The 18,212-nt window shown below is 46.6% G+C and overlaps 1 protein-coding gene and 1 non-coding gene across 5 annotated transcripts in view; both read right to left on the reverse strand.

Moving 5' to 3' along the window:
- Positions 1–18,212, reverse strand: part of NUP85 (nucleoporin 85) — a 92,692-nt gene that overhangs the window by 57,783 nt on the left and 16,697 nt on the right. For all 4 annotated transcript variants that reach the window (XM_061577209.1, XM_061577211.1, XM_061577212.1 and 1 more), the window contains 9 exons: positions 17,778–17,843; positions 17,446–17,539; positions 16,784–16,946; positions 15,379–15,449; positions 9,414–9,457; positions 4,826–4,895; positions 2,637–2,758; positions 1,661–1,798; positions 944–1,060 (listed from right to left, as the gene is read on the reverse strand). In XM_061577209.1, the coding sequence (XP_061433193.1) occupies positions 944–1,060; positions 1,661–1,798; positions 2,637–2,758; positions 4,826–4,895; positions 9,414–9,457; positions 15,379–15,449; positions 16,784–16,946; positions 17,446–17,539; positions 17,778–17,843 (885 nt within the window). The remainder of the gene's footprint in view (positions 1–943; positions 1,061–1,660; positions 1,799–2,636; positions 2,759–4,825; positions 4,896–9,413; positions 9,458–15,378; positions 15,450–16,783; positions 16,947–17,445; positions 17,540–17,777; positions 17,844–18,212) is intronic.
- LOC133358872 (small nucleolar RNA SNORA35) lies at positions 8,429–8,559 on the reverse strand. Its single transcript, XR_009757137.1, has one exon. It is a non-coding gene; the product is annotated as a small nucleolar RNA SNORA35 (small nucleolar RNA).

An 18,212-nucleotide genomic window follows, 5' to 3' on the forward strand; every position in this document is an offset into this window, starting at 1 on the left:
CGTCTAATCGGAGGTGAGGGGGAAGGACAACAAACTAAGCACAAAAATAAGTTATAAAAAAGAAATTTTCAATATTGATGATTTAAAAGTGCATAGCTCTAGCGGCTTTCGAATAACAGAAAGAAGAGCGATCCAGACGGCCACTGAAGCGCATCTGAAAGAGGGCAATGCGGTGACCGTCTTTGTTCGATGGCAAGCCAAAAGCCACTGTTGCGAGGACGAATGGAGTTTGCGTGATGATCGTTTATGCTCCTTGACGAGATCAGCGAGGTATTGTGCGACAGGCGTGGGAGGAAAGCCAATTTTATTGTCTGCTCATTTACTTGAAAGGTGCGATTGGTAGTAAGATTTTCTTCAAGTTAGTTAGAAACTAGTATATGTGCAGTTTCCTTAGATGTCAGAGGCGCAGGATGCAACAGTAAAGTGGTGAAGGAAGCCAGCACCAATGCCACCAATTTCCCAATCTGTGCGGTCCTATATTGGGATGTCTGGACAAATCCCATTCAATCACCTAATTATTAAACAATTTTAAACTAAACTTTATTTTTTTTTACCTGGTATATAGCTCTTTTTCAGAAACAGCCTGGTCACAAATGATAGCGCAAAGAGTTGCTTATCATGTGGAAACTTATAGCAGCCAAATACTCGAAACGTATGTTTATAAATGTGGAGGAAAAAAACATGACCTGGCGAAAAATCCACACGACCACGGGGAAAACACGCAAACTCCAGAATATACATGCATCAGGGTCGGGATCGTACCGACGACCTCCTGTATACCAGCCGAGGTAGTTAACATTTCGCCACAGCGGCGAGGCGGGCATCGCTCAATTCCTGTTCCAATGGAAATTAATCCAGCTGCTGTATCGCCATCACACCCAGGGGTGACGCATTGAGACGGTGACCTCGGGTGAAAACCAGCGGAGAGAATTTCCCCTCTCACCTTGCACAGGAGCTCGAGGTGCTGGTGAGAAGCAAAGGCTCCCTCCCGAAGCACACTCTGGCATTCCTCCTGCCAGTGTCTCCACCTCAAGTCGAACTCGGCCAGGGACTGCGAGGCCTGGTCACGCACCACCACACATTCCCACGCACCCCCACCACACATTCCTACCCACCGCCACCAACACCGCCGCTAATACATTCTATAAGAGAAAATTTTTGGGTTAGATCGCGTAAATATCAAGGTGTCGTTAAACCCACCACCACCCAACACCGCCAATAAGTAAGGTTTGTCACGTAAACAAAACATGCCAATTCATTACGAGTTCAGCACACCGGTGTTGAGGCTATAAGGGGGCTCCTTTGTCTTTGTCTTGTAAACTAAACATTTTTTATTTATTTTACCAGGATAAGGCCCACTGAGCTATATCGCTCTTTATCAGAGGCAACCTGGCCACAAATGATAGCTCAACGAAGTGGCTTATCATCATGTGGTCATTTTTAACAGTCAAATATTCTTAAACGCACGTTGATTATATTAATGTGGAGGGAAAAACCGGAGGACCCAGAGAAAAATCCACATGACCAGAGGGAGAGAGAGACACGCAAACTCCAAATATATAGCGGGCATCAAGGTCAGGATCGAACCCACGACCTCTTGTATACCAGGCAAGGGAGATAAAATCATGCACACAGTGTGTACGAGTGTGTGTGTACGCACCGTATAGAAGGGCATCCGTTTGAGCAACGTGTCCATGTGCTTAATCAGACTCCGAGAGCCGGGGGGCACAGAGGAGGCTGTGTGGGATAGCAGTTGTCGCGCCTCTCCTATGCGGCCCTGAAGCACAAAGCCCAGCACCTGCACCCGGCATCAACAACAGGGTTAGACAAGGGTCCCCCACGTAGCCTTAAACAGACTATTGGGGCAAGTGCTGTTAACGAGTATCTATAAAGGTACACAGCATCCGCTGTCGCATGACTCTCTAGTTCAGCAGATATTCTTCCCAAGACCCATTGCGCATCCATGTCACGTGGATGCGCCGATGCCGGAAGAGTGTATTAGTGATTAAAAGCCCATGGGCTGCAAATAAGTCAAGCAGGCTCCTACCAGTGTTGTTGAGCTTCCAGGAGTGTACTCACCGTGTCCTAGTCCTGAGCGTGCTGCCAGGGGCGTTTTCACCATGTGCCAGTACCGAGCGTGCTGCCAAGGGCGTGTTCACCGTGTCCTAGTAGTGAGCGTGCTGCCAAGGGCGTGCTCACCGTGTCCTCGTAGTGAGCATGCTGCCAGGAGTGTACTCACCATGTCCCAGTACTGAGTGTGCTGCCAGCAGTGTACTCACCATGTCCGAGTACTGAGCGTGCTGCCAGGGGCGTGTTCACCGTGTGCCAGTACTGAGCGTGCTGCCAGAGGCGTGCTCACCATGTCCTAGTACTGAGCGTGCTGCCAGGGCGTGTTCACCATGTCCCAGTACTGAGTGTGCTGCCAAGGGCGTGTTCACCGTGTCCCAGTACTGAGCGTACTGCCAGGCAGTGCTCACCATGTCCCAGTACTGAGCGTGCTGCCAGGGGCGTGCTCACCATGTCCTAGTACTGAGTGTGCTGCCAGAGGCGTGTTCACCATGTGCCAGTACTGAGCGTACTGCCAGGCAGTGCTCACCATGTCCCAGTACTGAGCGTGCTGCCAGGGGCGTGCTCACCGTGTCCCAGTACTGAGGGTGCTGTCCTGGGCTGCTGCTGCTCAGCACGAGCTGCGCCTGTGTCTCCACGTGGCTTCCGTGCAGATGCACCCAGTCCAGCAGCAGGGGCACCAGGAGGCCAGCTACAATGCAGCACACCACAGACGCTCGTGAAATTCCAGGCCTTAACCCTCCTGCAGACATCAAAGTCCGCTGTCTCCCGGTTCGCCAGGGTACGATGACAGTACAGCAAGTGGGATCATTCCCATTTGTTCTCAAATGTTCATTTTCATCCATCTGTACGCTTGCTTGGGGTTTCTCCAGGTACTCTGGTTTTCCTCCCACATATTTAAACATCTGTTAATAGAGTTGGCCAAACATCCAAATGTAGGACATAGCTTGGGCAATAAAGGAAACTAAACTATTTTATTTTAGCAGGTAAAGCCCAGAGCAGTTGTCCTCGCCACTTGGCTGTGGTTTCCTGCACCTCCATGCATAAAACTGCACACAGCATTACAAATCCCGAAGCGGCGTTTTGAGACGCGATTTACAAGGAATTATCAGAATCAGAACATTTATTTACACTGAAGTAATTCGAAAAGCTATGAAGCTCTTTTTGTTCACAAATGTCCTGTAAGGGGTGAGTCAAATGTTATCACAACAATATGTAATGGTTCGATAGAGGCGCACACACTGAACTTTGGAGGCAACACTATTTATTGTTAACACAACGGGTAACTCTAACATAGGGTGGTGACCACCGACCTATCCTCGCTAACACACACTGTCACTTGCTAACAGTGACACTCTGATACGGATAGCGTGGCCAAGCCAGGAGGGCTACCGGTTGGCCACGCTGACTTGAGGCTTGACTCTTATTCTTCACGAGGCGTCTTCATCCCGGACCCGAGCAGCCTCGAACCCGGTGCGAAAGCCGCTTATATGCGCCTCGGCGTGTCCGGGCCACACCCCGGCCACCCCCACCTTCGAGAACTCTCGAGGTTTTTCTCCTGTCCATGTGGCCCCCAAGGTGCCCCCGGCCCCCATCTTGATTCGGTCACGTGTCCAGCCGGGTTCATCCAGAGTGCCACGGCTTCACACAACCCCCGCGGTACTGACCCACGGCCTCCAGGCACCCCGAACTGGCCGTGACGTCATTCCCGCATCCAGACGTGATGATGTCATTTGTGTGTGTGTGTGGACCCGCGTGGTAGTGACACTCCCCCGCGTAGTGACATCACGCGTGTGTGCGTGTAGGCCCACACGGTAGTAACGCTACAAGTCACCACAAATACAAAAACATGATAATAGTACAAAGAACAAGAAAGATAAACAAATCGCCAAAACACATACAAATAAAACTAAACCATCCCCATCCTACTTATCAGAAGGGACCTGATGGGATTACACCAGAGACAGCCTTCCTCCTGGCCTTATCCCACCAGTGTTAGACCAGAGATTGCCAAAAGGAAAACAACAGTACAAAGACAACACAAGTACCAGAACACTTATAGCTTGGGTCGAACAGTTATATCTACGGGACATTTTTGTCAGGCCACAACAAACCAATGCATATATTATCACAGAATGTTTATTTGCATGTTTTGCCACAAGTATGTGTGCTTATTGTAGACTTGAGCCTTGCAAAAGTTACCTATTTGGTGTTTGAACATCTTAACACCTCCTGATTTATTGCCAGAAAGGATAAAACCTATTCTTATGTTTTTCATCATTTCCAACACATCTGACACATTTTCCTGCCTGTTCACAAACAGAGCACAATAATCACAACTACTGTGATGTATCTGGAACTTCATTTTAGCGATGAATCGTTTTCAAGAATAGTTAGTTCACACCAACTTTTGTTAAACGACATTTACATTGTTAATCTTGATTATGTTTGGCAACTGTTTCAATTACTTCTGTTCCGCAGTAAAGTTTACTCTGATTTCTACTTGGTTGTCTTGCTCTGATTTCTGTTTGGCTGTTTTTTTGCTCCAATTTCGAAATGCTTAATTGTTGAACTTTGCTTTGTCAATGTTATTGGAATTGTGGTGACCCAGGTCACACTTGCAAATTAAAGCTATCCTGGCCTTTATAGTTCTCGCCTGGTTACACAAATCAACGTGGGGACTTCAACATTAGGATTATCAGGGACCTCAGTGTTAATAACTTTTCCATAGAGACGTGAGGGGTAAACGGTCACCCACCTTGAGCTGCTTCGACAAAAAGAACCTCGCACAGATTCCAGATCAGCTCCAAGTCCAGCAGTGCCTGCACCTAGGAGAAGGAGAGACACAGGGGCATCGTCCTGACGGTTACCCCTGACATCAAACATCTCAATGTGTGAGTGTGGATATGTGCGACAGCTACGAACCCGAGTTCGATTCCCGCTCATGGCCAACACCAGTGACGACCATCTGAACCGGTCCTGGGACTCCGCTAGGTCGATTCTGCCTCAAATTAGTACCTGGCGCGAAGTGTAAACATCACCACTCAGGAGACAAACGTGGCCGTGCTTGTTGCTGGCAACCCACCCTTCCGTGTGCCGTGCCAGCCTTCAAAGGATTGTGGGTTTACTCTCCAGCTCACCGGTGTGCTGAACTCGTAATAAATTGTCACGTTTTCTTCACGTGACAAACCTTACTAATTGGCCATGTCGGGTGGTGGCAGGCTTGACGGCACATTTATATTTACGCGATCTAACTCCAAGATCTCTATTATGGTGTTACACTTATCTATTACAACTCGCCCGCTTGGTCTTTTGGGCCGATGGGTCCATACTGAGCAGCTCTGTAAAAAATATATATACAATAATACCTCGATATATGAAGTAGAGGCGTTCCTGGAGCTTATTTTGTGTATTTAAACTTTGTGGATTGATTCACTTATTACATTAGCATTATGACGATTCGTTCCCAGACTTCATAAGTTACCATTTGACACTATACACACTTCATAGCTTGATATTAAATTTACACTGCACAGTATTAAAAAATATAAATTGACATAAATAAAAAAAACATAGTGTAGAAGCATAATTTTATTCATATCATGATAGGCTATCCCTCACAATCGAGGATTGTCTTCCCTAGAAAAGTTGGATTATCTGTGGGTACGAAGATGGCTAAAGAGACCGATCTGGGATTGACAGATTCTGCTGCAGCTCGAGCACATGTGGCCAGAAAGAGTGGGTGGAGCTGGATTAGTAAATCGGGCTGCAGTGTTGCTGATTCCGCCATTCACGCTTTTCCTCTTTCTGAGTCCGCCGTTGTGTTTCAAAATATTTGGATCCTTGAAACAGACTCTGTCTCCATCTGAGGTGATCCTGGGCAAGAGTCTCCCATGAGTTGGTGTCAATGGTGCACTTTTTTATGTTGGCCTTAAGGACATCCTTGAAGCACTTTCTCAGCCCTCCTCTTGAAGGCACACCCTAAGCTGGGGAGTAGAAGACTTGCTTCGGGAGTATGGAGTTGGGCATACGGACATGGCCGGCCCAGCGAAGCTGATGTCGAATGATCATGGCCTCAATGCTCGAGGTGTTTGTTTGCGAGAGGATGCTGATATTAGTGTGTCGGTCTTCCCACCTGATTTTAAGGATCTTCCGCAGGCGGCGTTGATGGTACTGTATGTTATCCATGTCTAAGGTCCGTAAAATAAGGTAGATATTATGTTTGCTTGATAAATAATGATCTTAGTTTTGGACCTGATGTCACGTTCCTCAAACACCCTTTTCCTCAGCCGACCAAAAGCTGAACTTGCACATTTCAGGCGATTTTGGATTTATTTATCGACATCAGCATTCTGTGAAAGAAGGCTTCAGAGGTATGGCAAATGCTCAATATTTTCCAGTCTCACCGTGGATGTATAGTCAGAGCTGGGGACTGCTCATTGAGAACTGGTTGATGGAGGACCTTAGTCGTTGCAATATTAAGCGTCAGTCCCATTTTCTCATTCGCCTGAGTAAAAGTTTTGACGATTGCCTGAAGATCCGCTTGAGTGGACACACTACAGCATCGCACAATATAATGGAACTCTACAACTGCTGTTGGGATGGTCTTAGTTTTACATCGAAGTCGGTTGATGTTGAACAGCTTACCTTCCATTCGGTAGTTTAGCTCCACCCCTGCTCGAAGCTTGCCAATAGTTATCTGTAGCATCATGGCAAGGAATACTGAGAAGAGTGTTAGGGCGATGACAGCCTTGTTTGACTCCAGTCTTAACTTCAAAGTGGTCTGAGATGGATCCATTACTAAAAATCACTGCTTGCATACCACCATGCAGTAGGTGAAAAATTGTGACACATTTGGTTGACATCCATACCTTGGAAGGCTACTCCACAGTGCTTCTCGGTAAACAGAATCTAAGGCTTTTCCATAGGTCAAAGAAGGCCATGTAGAGTGGTTTGTGTTGTTACTGACATTTTTTCGGCAGTGAAGATCATGTCAGTTTGCCTCTGGATGGCCTGAACCCACATTGGGATTCTGGGAAGAGTTCATTAGCAAGTGGCAAAAGATGGTTCTGCAGAGTTCTTGCAATGATCTTTCCTGCAGTGGACAGCAAGATGATGCCACTGTAATTTCCACAATCGGATTTATCTAATGTATTAAAGATTTTCACAATCATGGCATCCCTGAGGTCGTTTAGGATTTCCTATTATTTCCAAATCTTCAAGATGAGCACTTGGAACCATGTTGTCAGCTCCTCTCCCCTTTTTTTTTTATTTCAGCAGGGATTCCATCAGTTCCAGTTGTAATTGTTCTTCATCTGCTTGATGGCTTTCATAACTTCATCAAGGGAGAGGTATATTCCAAGTTCGTTTCTGATTGCGTGGTGTGGCAAAAAGTGCCAATGCTTAGATCGTGGATATTGCCATGATGTTTTGTATTTGTATTTCTGGCAATACAGGGTGTTGGTGATGATAAATCCATGTTCTGTGCATGTCGTCAAGAGGAGAATGCCATTGGAATTGACTTTTCCCACTCCTTCCTTGCCGATGGTTCCATTCCAGAAGCTTAAGTCCCTCCCGACTCTGGCATCAAAATCACAGAGAAGAATAAGTTTGTCTCCCGCAGGAATGGTAGAAAGGACCTGATCAAGGTTGGCATACTTTGTTTCACCATAAGTCAAGAGTTGTGGCATATGCGCTGATGACAGTGGCATATTGGCTCCCTACCAGTTCGAGACGAAGAGTCACGAGGTGCTCTCTGATTCCGATAGGTAACTCGTTATAGCTGATTGATTAGTTCGTTCTTGATGGCAAAACCAACTCCGTGCAGCCGCCATTGATCTTCCTGGCTGCCTTTTGAGAAGAGGGAGAAGCCTTCTCCTTGTTCCTTGAGCTGGCCCTCCCCTGCTCACCAAGTCTCACCAAGGACAGCCACATCAATGTTGTGTCGTCAGAATTCCTGGGTAACGATTACGGTGCGGCGTTCTAGGCGTTCACTTTTAGGGTTGTCCAGGTCCAAAATTGTATCCGACTTTTATTTTTGTTTCAACCGCAGTAATGGTGATCCCTCTGGACGTGGTTATCTAGTCGGGAAGGAGTGAGGCTGACTATTGTTAGAGCACCGTTTCTAGCTCTTTCCCCGTGTGGGGTGAGTGGAGTGGATCCTAAAGAAGACTGCTCAGTCGCAATTACAGCTGCTGAAACACACTCCTTTCTCCTCCAAGTGTTTAACAACCTTCTTGTAGCTGCTGCCTTCGTGCCAGTTTGTGACATCACCCTGGTGGTGCTGTCTCAGGTGAGTGGACATTTCAAGAATGATCCCCCCCTCATTTCTTAACCATACTTCTGCTATGAAGAGAGAGCGCATTGTTCATCACTTTAGAAAGAGCCAGGGTACTAATAAGTCTAGCCCTTCTTCAAAGGAAGAGTTTGATCTGGCACTGTAATGGAGCCAAAAGTGCAACCATAATGCACCATGGGCAACGATCAGTGCTATTCTTATATATCGTACTGGAGATCGATTTATTATACATTTAAGGGTTTGAAGTTTTCGTGACTGCAGGAATCCATACTCTTTGGTTCTTTCGGTAAAGTCACGTAGGTAGAAAAAATAATAGATCACGACGGTTCGATCGCAACACAAGCAATAGTCATCAGGTGGGACAACCACAGCAAGAAAAAACTGCTGAAGTAGGCGAGAGATCTTCCGTGGCACGAGGTTATATAGGCCTCGGCGGTAGGGGGGGAGAGAGGAGGTAGGGGGAGAGAGGGGGCGGGGCAGAAAGTGGACCACCGTGGCAGCACTAGAGAGATCGGCTGCAGGGGGGGAGAGAGAAGGGGGGGTAGAGAGAAGGGGGGGGCAGAAAGTGGACCCCGTGGCAGCACCCGGGTAACTTCTCTCTCCCCCCCCTAGCAAGCCGATCTCTCCAGTGCTGACGCAGGATCCACTTTCTGCCCCGCCCCCTCTCTCCCCCCACCTCCTCTCTCCCCCCCCTAATACCGAGGCCTATATAACCTCATGCCACCGCAGATCTCTCGCCTACTTCAGCAGTTTTTCCTTGCTGTGGTTGTCCCACCCGATGACGATTGCTTGTGTTGCGATCGAAACGTCGTGATTATTATTTTTTCTATCTACGTGACTTTACCGAAAGAACCAAAGAGTACATTTAAGGGTATTTATTTACATTATTTTTAGCTTTCTGTTTAAAATAAATATTTTTTAAAATCAAGTTTGTTATCCAGAAACTTCATGTATTGACTATACACACATCGAGGCATTACTGTACATGAGACAACCACAGAAAACAATTAATTTGTGATATTTCTAAGAAGGGTGTATCTCAGTTTACCTGTTCTTTGCAATAGTCCAACTTAATATGGTCCTCAGTTGACACTGCCACCACCACACAGCACAGAAACACACACGCGAACACAAGTTGAACACGGATGAATTAGACTCCGATGATTTCACACGGATTCAAGGGTTTTACTATGATGAAATTAACCAAGCCAAAGCGGCGTGCAATAATCCCGTTCATTTAACACAGCAGCTTCTCAGCAGGCAATGTACCGATTCACAATGGACTTTGAGGGAGGCCACGTAATGATCCGGCCCAATCACGAGTGACACCCTCTAAGTTAATTTGTTGATTGTACAAGCAGTTTAACACGCCGATCATTAATGCTGCAGGCAGCTCACCGGGTGAGTAGAAGAATCAATGTGATGACGATTGACTGAGTTTCAAGCGCAACACCCCATCTAATTGATACATTTTACCCATGAGAATTGGGTGGAAATGCCACATTCCTATGTCGGCGGGGACTTTCTCCATACGATAACCGACGTCCACTTACCCACAATGTGGTACTTATCTATTTGACACATAGGCTTTCGCAATCAACATTATTCATAAGAGTTTTTTTTGGGTTAGATCAATTAGCTACTACTTCAGCCCACTGGTGTGTTAGAGAGTAAATCCACATTTACAATTTAAGTACGACATTTCGCTGGTAATAACATCCAGCACCATCAGGCGATTTTGCCAGAATTGATTGGCACGTTTTGTTTACGTGACACACATTACTAATTGGCTGTGTCGGGTGGTAGCGGGTTAACGACACATTTATACTTCCACGATCTAACCCAAAAAACCTTTATTTATTAAATGGTACTTATCTATGGAACCTTTTAACCAGTATCCAAAATAAAAAAAATAACAATAGGTTTTACCCTTACTGCCAATGTTAAGATGTAAAAAAAAAAGATACCTTTTTCAAAGCATCAAGGCTGCATTAGCCACACATACTTGTGGCAAAACATGAAGAAACAAACATGCTGTGGTAATACACACATTGTCTTTGAAGATAATTGGCCTTGTCTCACCAGTGTTAGACCACAGACTGCCAAAAGATGAACTCCTTGAACGACTAGCCCTCGCCCAGCTAAAACCACACATCACCTCCTCTGCAAAATACTGCTGCTTCCAGTCAGGTTACCATCAAAACTATTCCACAGAAACAGCACTCACTAGAGTGCTTGATGACATTTTAACGATCATTGATTCCGGCTCAACTGTTGCACTTGTAAGTCTGGACATTTTGTCAGCCTTCGACACCATCAACCACTCGCTCCTTACTTCCCTCCTGAAATCCGACTTCGGTATATGCGGCTCAGCACTCAAGTGGATAGTTTCGTACCTTTCTGACCGGCAATCTTCAGTCAGGGTGGACATGTCCACATCGCCTGAAACAATAGCATTATGTGGGGTTCCCCAGGGCTCTGTACTAGGTCCCCTGCTCTTCACAGCCTACATTTCCCCGATCGGCCGGCTCATCGCAAGCTTCGGTATTAAGCATCACTCATACGCGGATGACACTATTCTATTCACCGCCATCGATTCCAGCAATGCATCTGGATTCGAGAGGCTCTCGGAATGTACCACCGCCGTGCAACAATGGTTCACTGCACACAACCTAGCCCAGGGGTGGGCAAACTTTTTGACTCGCGGGCCACAATGGGTTCTAAAATTTGACAGAGGGGCCGGGCCAGGAACAGATGGATGGAGTGTTTGTGTGGACTAATATAAATGACATGTAAAAATCATTACATTAAAGGATTTGGCCTTTAACAGGTAGCAAAGCATTTATTTGCAAGGCAATTTAACAAATTGCACGAACATGAACAATACAAAAACATATCGTAACGTGACTGATCAAACATCATGAAAACATCTGAGGCCTGCGCCAAACCAATTACCTCACTTGAACTTCTTTATTATCTACATTAACAGGTTAGAGCAGCCACGCAGGCTGTGTGTCGGAGATTTGGCTCCAACCTCGTTGCAGGAACACAGAATCACTTTCAGTTTCAGTGGGAACAGTGTTGTTGATCTCCCATTTTTGCCAGTGCATCCAAGTATGGAATTATTTTGGTTGTGGCAATTCTCAGGATAGATCTGAGGTACTGATCCGTTAACTTTGATCTGTGACGGGCTTTGTTGGCTTTCATGACACTGATTGTCTGCCCACACACATAAGTCGAGCCAAACAAAGTCAGTATCTTCTGTGCAGTCCTCCGGAGGTTTGGAAACGTGGCTCTGTTAAGTGAAGCATAAAAGTCATTCAGTTTAACTTCTCCCTTAGGACGGAGTCAGACTGAAGATCTATCAGTTCCAACTGCAACTCCTGTGGTGCTGTTTCAGGGTCTTGTGACAGAAGACAGGACACCAGCTGAAGTGACTGTTCAATGTTTTCTAAATCAGAGAACCTACGGCAGAATTCTTCGTGCAGGTCCTCAAGTGATTTGCTGTTTTTTTGCGTTTCGCGGTGCCTCTTCCTGCATGGCAAGTGTGAAGAAATGAGCGAAAGATTTGTTCGCAATTTGTCCGGAGAACAAAGTGAGCTTGGATTTGAAGGTTTTCACATGTTTGTACATGTCGTGAACGAACTGATCTTTCCCCTGCAGTTTCACATTCAGCTCATTCATGTGTGAAAATGTCCACAGCAAACGCAAAGTCACTAAGCCAGTTCTTGTCGTTTAGCTCGGGGAATTCGTCAGATTTCCCCATCAACTCCAAAAATGTGATGATGTCCTCTTTCAGCTCCCACACTCGTTGTAACTCTTTCCCCAAACTTAACCAGCAGACACGAGAGTGGTACATGAAGTCCTGATGATCCGCATCAGTTTCCTCCAGGAACGTAATAAACTGACGGTGCTGAAGTCCCCTTGCTCGTATAAAGTTCACAAGTTTTACGACTGGATTCACGACATGATTAAGCTGCAATACAGACTTACACAGGGATTCCTGATGGATGATAGAGTGAAGGAAAATAAGATCCTGGACAGGGTTTTCCTTTTTCACTTTATCCTGGATTCTTTTCAGCAGCCCAACATTTTTTCCAGTTAAATTTGGCGATCCATCCGTTGTGACATTGACAAGTTTACTCCGAGGTAGCGTCATTCTTTCGATGACAACAGATACCTGGTGATACAAGTCCTCTCCCCGTGTTGTTCCTTTCAGGGACTCCATGGTCAAAAACTCCTCTGTTATCGCAAAACTGTCGTCAATGCCTCGGATAAAAATGAAGAGCTGAGCAGTGTCTTTTACGTCTGTACTTTCATCCAGTGCTAGTGAATATAATTCAAAGGAATCAGACTTTTTGTTGAATTGACTGGCTATATTTTTATCAATCAGTTCCACACGGAGAGTCACAGTCCTGCATGATAAACTGACTTTTTCAAATTTGCTTTTGATCTCTGGACACAAGATGTCTGCTGTCTGTACCATGTATTCTTTTACAACCTTGCCTTCGGAGAAAGTGGTAATGAGTGGTAATGTTGGTGAGAAGAAGTTTTTAAAGAAAATTTAAATCGAAGTGAAGAAGAAAATTATTGAAAAGTTTGTATAATTAATGATTTTTCTAACTTTAATTATGTTTTCTGTGCTTAAAACTCTGTAAAAAAACTGTGGGGTCTAGAACGGACTCGTGAAATTCGGAGAGAACTCGGAGTTAAGTTTTGTTTGTTTTGTTGAATTACACAAAGCGTAACAGTTATGTAGATAACTTTTGTTATTAATTTTGTGATGTAGTCATACCCCTCCCCCTCATTCAAGCCGTAATTTAGAGAGCGAAAGCGCCGAGTACGTAAATCGCTAACATAAGAACCCGTTAATCTCTTCTCGCATCATTCATACGATGACGCGGTTAAGTAAACGTTCATACGATATCACAGTGAATGCTTCCAAAAACAATACTGTACCCAAATATTACTGTTAACTTACTTTCAAAAGAAACATGATTTGCTCATACGAATATTCTCTCTCTCTCCCAGTCAAAGTGAGCCATCTATTGGGGAAATGGGGGCATTACAGGAGGAAGGTAAAATTTAATTTAATATTTGGACAAGTTCGGCGGGCCGGATTAAAAAGCCCAACGGGCCGTATACGGCCCACGGGCCGTGCTTTGCCCATGTCTGCACTAGCCTGTCTCCGCACTCTCAACTGGCTACCCATCGCCAGTAGGTTCACATACAAGATCGCCTGCCTCTGCCACAATGCCTTCATATCCGCCTGCCCGCCGTACCTTTCTTCATTATTGACAACTTGCAGCGCAGCACACGGCAGATGCTTGCGCAGCGCGACTCACGACCTCCTCTTGATACCAAGATCCATGATGGTCATGTCTATGCGCCACTTCTCGGTGGCAGCCCCAACAGTCTGGAATGCTATCCCTCTGCACATTCGCAGCATCACCTCAATCGCCTCCTGCAAGAGAGACTTAAAAACTCACCTCTATAATCATGCTTTCGAGCGACTCTGAGCTCGGCTCCGCGCCTCTGAGTTGCGGCCATTATGTCCGCAAATTTGCGCGCGTTATAATTTGAACTATTATTATTATCATTATTAAGATAATGCCAGTAGCAGAATACGTATAGCTTGGGTCGAGCAGTTATATCTATGGGACCTTTTTTCCAGTATCCAAATTATACAAAAGAACATGTTTTATCCTTTCTGGCAATAAAACAAGTAAACACTTTGGTTCTTTCGGTAAAGTCACGTAGGTAGAAAAATAATAGATCACGACGTTTCGATCGCAACACAAGCAATCGTCATCAGGTGGGACAACCACAGCAAGAATAAACTGCTGAAGTAGGCGAAAGATCTGCCGTGGCACGAGGTTATATCCGGCCTCGGCAGTAGGGGGGGAGAGAGAAGGGGAGGGAGGCGGGGCAGAAAGTGGACCCCACAGCGGGGTCAAAAACAGGTACTACTACACCACGCAGCGCTCGCCCTGTCCCTACCCCACACCCCCAACCCTCCCTCTCCCCCCTTGCTCCTCCTCATCTCTTACCGATAGAACCTCTTACCATGGCAACTCTCTCTCCCATTTCAGAAAAAAAAAATTCTTGCTGTAGTTTTCCCATCTGATGATGATTGCTTGTGTTGCAATCGAAACGTCGTGATTTTATTTATTTTAATTTATACCTACATGACTTTACCAAAAGAACCCAAGAGTATGGATCCCTACAGTCACAAAAACTTCAAATCTAGATTAGATCTTTTAAAGGAGTTTATTATACCTACTATAATCCCCCAGGAATGTCTGTCCTTAACGCTCGTGATGTCACTCCATGTCGAAACGCCCCCCTCATTAATAATCATGAACAGGTTACGTCCTCCACATGAACCCACCCCTCATTAATATTTATGAGCAGGTGACGTCACTCCACATCGAACAGCCCCCCTCATTAATAATCATGACCAGGTGACGTCCTCCAAATGGACAACCCCCCCCCCTCCATTAGTAATTAGCGGGTGACGTCCCTCCACATGAGGGGGCGAGGCGCCTCCCCCCTCCTCAGCGTCAACTTATAACCCTCACTACAAAGGCAGAACCCCCACATCACGCGATCTCCGTAACGCTTTTGAGACATAGAACTAAAAATGACGTCAGGATGAACAAGGAATTATAACCTTTAAATGAAATTGTCTGTCACCACGGCTTTACAAATTGCACACAAAGGGGTGCAATGAATACCACATCGCGGTCTGCTTTTCGCTTACAAGTTTCAGATTTACTGCAATACACCCGTCCTTGGATGGGCAAAAGGCTAGTGGATAATATTTATCACGAATCAATATTATCCATTAGCCTACGTGTTAAAACAGAATAATTGGCACCAATGTAAAGGGCATTGGGGTTTTGTTTTTCTCTTGGGAAAGTCGGGAATAGTGATGCAACTCTCGTCTAAAGTTTAACTTAGGTTCCATTATCTTGATGAGAAGTACCAGGACTCCCCCATGACAGACTTACTTGCCATCTTCTGTAAGCCTTCCATGGTTGCTCTCATCACTGAACGGTAGCTGCGGCTAAATTCCACCAACCTGCAAAGAAACCACACGACATGACCACCACATGACCACTACACACACAACCACCGCAGAAACACACAACCACACCAGAAGTACATTACCACACAACCACACCAGCACCACACAACCACCCCGGCACCATACAAGGATCACAAAACCATACCACCACCACACAATGACACCAAAACCACAAAACTACACTGGTACCACACAAACCAAACCAGCACAACCACACCGGCACCAAACCACAACCACACCGGCACCACACATCATACAACCACACCAGCACCACATCCCAACCACCACACAACCACATCACTATATGATGGGAAAACCAATCACAGCAGAAAAATTAAAGATGTGAATGATTGTTGCCTACAAGCAGTGCGAGTGGTGTCCCCACAGATGCCCATGCTGCACTTACGATGCCGCATGGGAATCAAAACCGGCCTAGACTTGTATCTGTTTCACTGCTACCTGTTGGGATGGCCACATTTGAGTTGGTGATGTGAATAACAAAATTGCCATGCATTGCAATTCTTTTGAGCTGGTAGGCTGGACAGCGCTGTCTCCCCGACAGACCTGGTCTTCACCTGAGGACGGCTGCTTGCGTTGTGGCCGAAACGTCGTGAGAATTATTTTATTATGTTTTATTTTTATTATTTTATTACTTCCCTTCTACGTGACTTTACCAGGAAGTAGGCCAAGGCCTCCACTTGGTGCAAAGAGGCCTCCATGGTGATTGGTCGGGAGGGAAGGTATGAAGGGATTGAAGGAGAGGTTCAAACTGAAAAAGGTGGGAAGTGGAGGTTGAGCGTTGAGGGATGGTTGAGAACCGTTGAGGGAGGACAGGGATTGGCTGAAAGTAATACAGTGAGAGAAGTTTCGTGAGAAGAGGCTCAAAAGGTTTAAAAGGGGAGAGCACAAGAGGAGGGGATGTTCGGGGAGCTTCAAGAGTCAAGCCAGAAGCGGGGCCCAGTGTGTCAAATAAAGGCTCCAAGTACAACGTGTGTCGGCGTCATTACACTGGTATCAAACGCAGGTGCCTCCACTAGTATGACACACACGTGGCAACTGCTAGAATCACACACACGTAGTTCTTATTGGTACCACACACACGTGGCACCTACTGGTATCACACACATGCCTCATATAACTATCCCACATGTGACTTCAATTGGCATCACACACGTACCTCCTCCTAGTATTACACACACACGTGGCCCATACTGGTATCACACACACACGTGGCTACTACTGGTGTCACACACAGGTACCGACTACTGGAAATACACACAGATGCCTCCTACTGGTACGCATGTGCCCGCCAGAGGCGGCTGCCGTACTGTTTCTTGTCGACAGGGCCGGCACCCTGCTGCTGTTGTAGGGAGGAAAAGATGCTGTACAGTTCGCTGTAGAGGGTGCGCATCACGGGGCAGCTCATACTGGCGTCACGCTCACACTCCACGAGCATCGCGTCACTGTCTCCCCCTCCCGTCACACCGCCTCCTACAGACACACACACAAGACAAAGATGCCCCGTATAGCCTTAACGGACTGTTGGAGGAAGTGCTGTTAGTAAGTAGCAGCGCCTATGAAGGTCGGCACAGCACACGCAGGGGGTGGTTGGCCAGCATCACGCCCGAACACCTTTGTCTCCCCAGTGATGATGTTTACACACCGCACGAGGTACTCATTTAAGGCTGAGTCAACCTATAGGTGGCCCAGGACTGGTTCAGATATTCGTCCGTCGTGTTGGCCGTGAGCCGGAATCAAACTTGGGTCGCTGGGTTCATAGTACAGTGCGATAACCACTATACTACTGTTTGCGAGCCCACGCACCGTCACACATGTAGCGAGTATGTGTAGTGTGAAAACCCACTACCCGTCACGCATGTAGCGTGTGTGTGGTACGAACCCACGCACCGTCATGAATGTAGTATGAGTGTGGTGCGAGTCCACGCACTGTCACGCGTGTAGCGTGTGTGTGTGGTGTGAGTCCACGCACCGTCACGTGTGTACTTTGTGTTATAGAGGAGCAATCCCCCAAGATGCCAGTCGAGGCCCAGCAATGCTTGCCCTGAACCCAGGCCACTCACCAGCTGAGAGATGGGGGCAAGAGGTTGCCAAGGTCAAAATCCACCACGTCCAACATTCTCATTCATTCACACCCTCATACTCCCATCAACACTCACACTCCCATCCCCACTCCCATTCACACTCTCATTCACCCACACTCCTATCCACACTCTCACACTCCCATCAATACTCTCACACTATCATCCATACTCTCACACTCCCTTCCACACTCTTACACTCCCACACGCTGGCTTTTCTCACCGTCTCCTGAACACTTTCGTCCCTTTCCTCCATGACGCCGCTGTCTCTCTCCCTCTCCGAATGCAGCTGCGGGAACACAACAGCCAAGTTAGTGGGCTGCAGCAGGAGTAACGCAGTAGTAACACAGCAGTATAATACCTGTGCCTCACTGCAAGAAGCATCTCGGTTCGAATCCAGACTTGTTCCGTGTGCAGTTTGTATGCTGCACCCTTGGTTCTGCTAGTGTGAGTTTGAGTGAGAAAATTCGCTGTATGCTGTCCCACCCTATTGTCGAGTGTGAGTGTGTGCTTGAATGGAATTTGTATGGGCTCCCGCCCCCCCATTACTGTTTTATGGCTTTCATTCGGGTTTCCTGTTTCTTCCCATGATCTTCTTGCCATTAAGCTCATAATTCACAGCCCCTGAACCGCACCCGTACTAATGATAGCAGCAGCA

This window comes from Lethenteron reissneri, chromosome 63, assembly GCF_015708825.2.
Source record: "Lethenteron reissneri isolate LAM-NWPU_2019-01 chromosome 63, ASM1570882v1, whole genome shotgun sequence".
Classification (NCBI taxonomy): domain Eukaryota; kingdom Metazoa; phylum Chordata; class Hyperoartia; order Petromyzontiformes; family Petromyzontidae; genus Lethenteron; species Lethenteron reissneri.